Source organism: Seriola lalandi, unplaced genomic scaffold, assembly GCF_002814215.2.
Source record: "Seriola lalandi dorsalis isolate HSWRI2012SDOR001 ecotype SW California unplaced genomic scaffold, Sedor1 jcf7180002054885, whole genome shotgun sequence".
Classification (NCBI taxonomy): Eukaryota; Metazoa; Chordata; class Actinopteri; order Carangiformes; family Carangidae; genus Seriola; species Seriola lalandi.
This window is the reverse complement of record NW_019525437.1, coordinates 2,226,323-2,234,222: the sequence shown is the minus strand read 5'-3', so window position 1 is coordinate 2,234,222 and position 7,900 is coordinate 2,226,323. Positions and strand designations below refer to the sequence as shown.

The 7,900-nt window shown below is 42.7% G+C and overlaps 1 protein-coding gene across 1 annotated transcript in view; it reads right to left on the bottom strand.

Moving 5' to 3' along the window:
* Positions 1-6: 6 nt before the first annotated feature.
* The window catches only part of LOC111671725 (NACHT, LRR and PYD domains-containing protein 3-like), a 16,883-nt gene continuing 8,989 nt past the window's right edge, over positions 7-7,900 (bottom strand). The window contains exons 9-15 of the mRNA XM_087179985.1: positions 6,992-7,071; positions 6,483-6,538; positions 4,931-5,145; positions 1,856-2,127; positions 1,456-1,569; positions 1,205-1,346; positions 7-761 (exon numbers count right to left, since the gene is read on the bottom strand). Of these exons, the coding sequence (XP_087036111.1) occupies positions 22-761; positions 1,205-1,346; positions 1,456-1,569; positions 1,856-2,127; positions 4,931-5,145; positions 6,483-6,538; positions 6,992-7,071 (1,619 nt within the window). The 3' untranslated portion in view covers positions 7-21. The remainder of the gene's footprint in view (positions 762-1,204; positions 1,347-1,455; positions 1,570-1,855; positions 2,128-4,930; positions 5,146-6,482; positions 6,539-6,991; positions 7,072-7,900) is intronic.

The window sequence follows — 7,900 nt, the reverse complement described above, 5'->3', positions numbered from 1 at the left end:
CTGATATACACTGTTTCTGCTTCACATTAACTTCAGCTTTGTTGAAAGACACTGATCCTCCTCACAGAGAGCAGCAATCAGAGCTTCACTGGCTTTTCGTCCTTTTCTTAGCACCGTATCGATCACCACTCGAGCTTTGTCTGCCCTGGTCTTCTGTGTTCCAGCAAACTCCAGTTCACCCTTAATCACCACTTTGCGCGCCAGGAGTTTATCCAGCAGCTTATGTAGAAGAGGTTCAGACACACTGTCGATGAAATCTGTCCGAACAGACGCCAGGTACTTTTCTGCTTGGACACTCTGAGTCCATGCTGGGACATTTGCAATCCCTGTTGGGACACCCTGAGTCCATGCTGGGACATTTGCAATCCCTGTTGGGACACTCTGAGTCCATGCTGGGACATTTGGAATCCCTGTTGGGACACCCTGAGTCCATGCTGGGACATTTGCAATCCCTGTTGAGACACCCTGAGTCCATGCTGGGACATTTGGAATCCCTGTTGGGACACCCTGAGTCCATGCTGGGACATTTGCAATCCCTGTTGAGACACCCTGAGTCCATGCTGGGACATTTGGAATCCCTGTTGGGACACCCTGAGTCCATGCTGGGACATTTGCAATCCCTGTTGAGACACCCTGAGTCCATGCTGGGACATTTGCAATCCCTGTTGAGACACCCTGAGTCCATGCTGGGACATTCAGAATCTCTGCTGGGACACTGGGAGTCCATGCTGGGACACTGGGAGTCCATGCTGGGCTAAGACCTATAAGTTGAGCAAGAAAAGTATGTGTAAACACAAGTACACACAAGTACACAAGTACACACACACACACACATATATATATTAATACATATATGCATACTCAGATCACTAATGACTAATGGTCATTGTTGTTGATCTGAGAAATGAGGTAACCAATCACCTTACCAGTGAGTCGTTGTACACACAGAGTGTGTATATTTAGATTTTTGTGACTCACAGGTCAAAGTTTACAACAACTTCTTACTAATTTTATACACACTGGCCCTGGTCCATTACAACTGGCTACCCAGTGGATTGTAGAACAAAAACACAATGAAGATGATCTCTAACAGAAGAAGAATAAAAGTACCATGTATCAATTAATAACTATCACTCCATTCGCTTGTGTTCTGTTTTATTCTATTATCAGGTGGAGTGATGCTGCAGGGACATGAGGACTTTACCAGTCAGGTCAGCATCGTACTTCCAGACATCTGTATCTGTTTCATCTCGAACTGCTATAGTCACTTCTTCTGTGTCTGTAGGCAGGCGGATCTCAAACGTTGAACGGTAATTTGGTCCAACATCCCGGTTAAACTTTGCTTTCTGAAAACCAGTGGCAGTAGAAGTAATCAGTGTCTCCAAGTATCCAAGGTTAACTAAGTTTTAAGAATCGTAGCACTATTTTACAGAACCTTTCATTTGAAATACTCACCTCAGGCTGTATTTTACAGGCCATCGGACAGTGAACAGTGTAATTTCTTTTTTCAATGAGTTCGCATTGGGAAGGCGCTGGGATGTACACAGAGACTGGTTGTTTTCTCCTCACCTTAAGATACAAGAACATTGTAATTTGATGGTCTATCCTCAGTAAAGCTCAAAAAATATAAACCCCCCATCACCACAGCCTTTCCTAGCCCACACACACACAACACTGAATTGCCGTTCTGTAATGTAATGTTTATCCTCGTTTAGCTTCACCAATAAAATTTTTTTTCTTTAACAGAGAAAAAAATAAAATAAAATTTCACCTGGTGACTCACTGGTCTTTGGATATCTGATAGATACTGCTGAGTTTGGACTGAAAATGAAGGTGTAACATTTCAAGTCTTTACCTCTTCCAGAACGATGTCGCTTGGCAGGAGAAGCACATTGAGGTTTTGTGTTTTGAGGTTTGGTGGTGTGAGGAACAGCAAGACTTGGCCGCTAATTGGGTTCATTTTTTTCCAAATCCTCTTGAAAACCTCCAAAACCCGGACTACGCCAAACGCAGAGAGATGAGGGACTTTGATAATAACGTGAGTGTCGGTGATCTCCAGCGGTTCGAGGATGCTCATTCCATCATCAGTGAAGTGGAGGACACACAGCAGGTCTTCAGAGAACAGAGCTGTGAAAACACAGACACAATCGACATCTATTGACGGCAGCCTCATCACAATGGTAGTGCTCATTTTATTCAATATCTAGTAGGAGTGTCATGATTCTCCAAAACTGCAATTTGATTTGACTCTGGATCTAATGGTCACGATTCAATTAGATTTTTGACTATTGAATCTTTTTTACATTTTTTTTTTTTTTTTGCATTTTACAAGACAGGCTACATGATCAATTGTGATACTGTAATTACAATTTTTGTTTGAAATGTACAACAAATGGTCAAATTTAAATAATTTATTTAAAATGTACCAGTAACTTATTTCACCAGTCAGCTGGGGCCAAACTGTAAAGCCAAAAACAAAAAGAAGTCAGAGAGGATACCCCTCTGCCATCTAGTGACTCTTCGTTTACCGTGCTACCTTCACATTAACCAACAAACTTGTTTTCTTGTAAATGACACATTTGCAAATATTTCCACACTGGTGACTTCAGGGGACTTTGTTTAGCTCTACAAATGGCCTTGAAAAAAGGGAGATCAAAGGTTATCATTCTATTAAGACCATAGTTATGGTCATCCTTGGGTCTCACATATCCATTTTCATTGTTTGCCATGGCAGACACTTTTTGCTTTTTTGTTTGGATTTTGTCACTTCCTGTTTTATTTTGTAGTTGGTTTCCTTGTGTGTCTTAATGTTTTTACTTCCTGTCTTGGTCCTGTTTTTCTGTGTGGTGATTGTCTCCCCTGCCCTAATGTGTTTCACCTGTGTTCAATCACCCTTGCCTCCCTTGTGTCTATATAGTCTTTGTGCTCCCCTTTGTCTGTGTCGGTTCGTCTGTTCATGTCTGGTTTGTCCTCAGTCTGTTCATGTTGCCTGTTCTAGCGGCTGTGGTATCCTGTGTCTCCAGTTGTTGTTCCTTGTGTTCCCTCGTACTTCGGTTTCCTGCTCTGTTTGTTCACCCGTTTTGTAAGTTCTTCAGTGAATAAACATTTTTTGCACCTCATTCCCCTGTGTTGGCTGCATTTGGGTACAGCCTTACCCACACCGTGACATCCATAGTTACACTCATAACTTATGTTCTCTTTCCTAGCACTCATTTCAATGTCTCACTATGGGATACACCCCCTCATGTTTTCTCAGAAGCACTTATATCATTATGCCAGCCCCAAGTGGCAGGCAGTTGTTACGTCCACCTCGGGGCCCCACACCTTTACTGATACAGTGTCCTTGTCATTCAATCACCTTTTCTTGCGTCAGGAGCCAAGTGTATCCCACGTACATCAAAGCTAACTAGCTTAACTGCTCTTAGAGTGGAGTGGACAACTCTGTCGTAGAGCGCTAGCAGCTAGCAATACCATTCCAACTGTCTTCACCATAGGTAGTTGTTCTGCCAACTCTGGCCTGTCCCCAAACAGCTGAGATTTTGGCTTCTACAAGCTAGCTAGAACATTAGTTTTGGCTAATTCAAGCATGCTAATGTTAACGGGTCTCACAGCCACCTTCCTGCTCACCTGCCGCAAGAGCTAGCTAGTGATGATTATCACTCCAAATAATTTCCGTTCTCCTTTTAGCATTCCAGCAAAATCAATTCAGTTGCCATGCTACCTCGCACAATGGAGCAAGGTGATCCCAGAGCCTGTCTGTGCACCTGTGGGAAGAAAATCTCAAATAAGGACACACACCCACCCCACTTAATGTGCCTCTAGCTGGAAAATGCCCAGGCCACCATCAACAACCGCAGCTTGTGTGTTATTCCAAACCAGAGATTTGCCGCTGGGGCTCAGCACTGGAATTATGTTGAACCCACTGGTTGAGGAACCCCTCATTTTTGCATTATGAGGAAGAGGAAGACTCAACTGGCTAGGACTTCTTAATGTTGGCTGAGGAGGACAAAGATGACTCTTCCTTTGCCCGGCTGACCCAGACCGTCACCCCTTTGTGCCTGTCTTTTACTAAAGGCAACAGCGAGGCTGCACAACCTCAGCCTGTTCTCTGGCTGCCTATGTTGCAGAAGAAGATCCCCAGCGCCACCCCTCCCTCACGGTGACACATGAGACTCAGTTCAAGGGTCAGACGTTCCACTGCCACACTTAAGTGTCACAAGCACTCACACACACCGTCCAAACAAAGGTCTTTTCTCTAACGCATCCAGGCATGCAGCCAAGGGTGCAGTGTTTGAATTTTAAAAGAAAAAGTGACAAAAGAAAAGGGAAGAAACACTTAAGTGTTTCCCTGTATGACGCTGCCACAGCTCTTTCTGCTGTGAATTGTTTCACCCCAGTTATCCCGAGTCTATCAGTACGCACATGCACAGTAGAACCTGAGTGTGCAGTCCGCCAGCCACCAAAGGGCAGCACAGTACTGCCAAAGGGCTTCCCCAAAGATTGTGGAGACTCAACAGAGCTTCACTCCTCTCTTACTTTGCGAAAGTAAATATTGAAAAGGTGCACTGCGTCAAAATGGATGTTGAGGACACTAACCCGAGGCTGCCAATTTCAGTTCGCTGCAGTACCTCCTGGATACAGTGACCTCGGTCACATACAGTCTGTCTCAGACTGTTGGGATTAATAATTGTTGGTGAAGAAGCTGGATTGGCTATACATGAAAGATTTTCAACATTTGGTGGCTTCTCTCAAGCCCTGGCTTCTCTCAAAATGAATATATATGAATGAAGCCGCGGCAGTTACCAGACATATACCACAGTGTGGGTGTTGGGACAGATGTTTGGACTGTGACAGACTGCAGCCTACAGGGGGCACTAACAGGACTAAAGAGTTTCATCATTGCTCAAACAAAGCACAATAATTTCCTCACCATCCTTTGTTTCATAGTGTGGGAGGTGGAGCTGACAGACAGCATCCTCAGGACCCTGGATTTCGAACAGTGGCCCTGCAGCCATCTTGCCAGCTAATTTGAGAAGTCCTTCATCCCATTGGATAGTCCTGTAGAACAGCTCCGCCTTCTGAGCCATAACAAACACCAGTCCAGTTGATGTACACCGGAACCCACCTGGACCAGGACACCCGAACCTGTGGGGCATAGAGGGCTGGATGAGCACAATGAACCTGTTACACATACTCATGAACTTTAAAGAATAAAGTGAAGAAATGCTGTTTGCACTCAGTCTAAAAGCGCATTTAGTCAAGATAATTAGGACCAAATATTGGTTGGGATATCTCAGTGTTTCCTAATAGGCGGTAGAGACATGTCATACAGTCTATGTTGGGTACTATGGTTGAGGGCCATGGTCCTTTGCTGGAAAATGATAGATGGTCGTTTCTCAGACTGGAAGTGACATGCTGAACCTGGCTGCATTCTATAAATGAACCTTGGGTCCAATATGGATATGAAAAAACTATCGGTATGAGTAATACTTGACCTAAGCGCAACCTTTGATCCATTCACTCCATTCTTTTAAACAGGCTTCACAGTCTTATTGGCCTCTCTGGGACTGTTTTTAACGGGTTCAAGTCATATCTCACTGATAGATAATTCTTTGTATGCATGAATGAATGTACATGTACAAGTTATAAAATGAATAGTAGTTTTCCTCAAGTTTGAATTTTAGCTCAGACACTTTTTAACTTCTACACGCTTCCACTTGGAGACGTTGTCAGGAGGCACGGGATCAATTTCCATTCCATCTGAGTCATCTTTGACTCAGATCTCAGTTTGAGCCCCACATTAGAAACATGACTAAGAGTGTATTTTATCATCTAAAGAACATTGCCAGAGTACGACTGTTTCTCAAGTATCTCAAGCCAGTACAGACTTCTATTACTTGCAGGATCGACTATTGTAATGCTCTGCTTTCTGGTCTCCCAAAGAAAAGCATACCTCAACTACAACTGCTCCAAAACTCAGCTGCATGTGTGTTGACTAAGACCAGAAAGATCAAAAAGCACATCACAGCTGTTAAGGCCGACTGACAGCTGAGTCAGCTTTGCTGTCGTCATCAGAAGCTGAAGTCGCTTTAGATGACAGTTCAGAGCAAAGGGCTCATTTCTCTAAAAACGTGTTCTCCTCAGTTCTTCTCTCCCCATGTCCTCAGTGGGACAGATTAAGATGCAAGGAAAACATGCAGGTGAGGGAAATGTGGGTTAATTAAGTGAAATGGGAAGGATCCACAGTGAGGTTTAACACACACATATACACAGTATACAAACACAATCTCACTATATGACCTTGGGGTTGTAACAATTAACACATTTTCGAAGGAGGGAGGGGGACAAGAGCCATACATGAGACCACCAACACTGCAGAGAGAACATGGGGAGATTGCTGTGGCTCAAAGGAAGAAAGCTGTGGGGGAAGAAGGAGGTACTTTGCCTAAAATAGTGTTGAGAGATTTTTATTATATGATTACCTGTATGAGACTTGTGTAGATTGAGCTTGCAGTTTAGGCATGAACCTTGATAGAGGCTGTGAAAGAAACAACATTAGCTGTCAGCATCAGAAAGAACCAACTTGTGTTGCGATCATCTGAAAACCAGATCGATGATCGTTCAGGTGATTGATCGGACATTGTGACCTCAAACTGACAGAAATTTGTCCAGATTCTTAAATGACTTGAGATGACAAATTAGGGGCATAAATTGGCCTGAATCTGTACAGTGTCTTTTTTAAATTGTTCAGTTTTTGAGAAACTCCTCATCTACCACGCAATGCAAAAATCTACACAATAGATGTTTTAGTTTGCTCATCCAAAGAGGCACTTTATGCATTTCTCATTCTCCAGCTGTACAAAAGGATGAGGAAGTTCCCAGGTACAGGAGATATTTGTTGACTTCTTTGAATATGTGTTTTCTATTGCCTGCTGTGTGTTGAGCCCTTAAATCTGTCTGGAATATTAGGACACAATGGTTTATCTCTCACCTTCATCAGCTTTGTGTCATCCTCAGACACATCCAGCTTTGTCTCTGCGGTGTTTAGGTCCAGTTTGACATCAGAGTCACCTGATGGGGGGAGAAGAGACACAGCGGATGTCAGAAATCAGTGTTTACTGTTCCTCTCTTCATCAGGTCTGAGTCAGAGATGAAGTCGAAGAATGTGAGTAGAGTCAATACCACTTTACAATCAGACCACCCTTATAAAGGATTTAAAAATGGTTATAAGTAATTTATTAATTAGCTTGTTAGTTAATACTTTATAAATCATTTATAAAGATCCAATGATCATATGAAATGACCAGGTTCATCCTCTAAGGCCTTGGCAGTATTGCTGACCTTGACTTGCTCTCACCAACCGCAAAATGGAGCCTTATTGTAAAGTGTAGACCACATCAACATTTATTAAAGAGTTCCTATAAGGCTCTTTTAACCAGTTAAAATGGTAGTAACTCATTAGTCAGATTAATGGGTAGTGAGGTTTAACTTGCCAAATAGAGAGCCTGCATCAATGTATGAAAACTGTTACGACTTATTTATAATTGTTTATTTATGATTTATAAAGTGTTAACAACCATAATTATAACCTAATTATAAAGCATTTATAAATCCTTCATAAGGGTAGCTTTATTGTAAAGTGGTACATCACTTTCAGATGTTCCTGGTTTTCTATTGGTTGTGTATCAACCTGAGTGGCTGGTCCAAATATCTGCTACTGAGTCAACCCAGTCTATAATATAGATATATTAGCTGTTGGTAGCTGCCTTTATTCAGTGAAACTCACCAGCTGCTGCCACATGTTGTTTTTGTATATACTCTATAAACAGCAGCTGTACTGTAGAAAGTCAAATCTGAAGAGAATGATTAGAAGCGTTTCCGCCATGTCAGCAGTTCATTT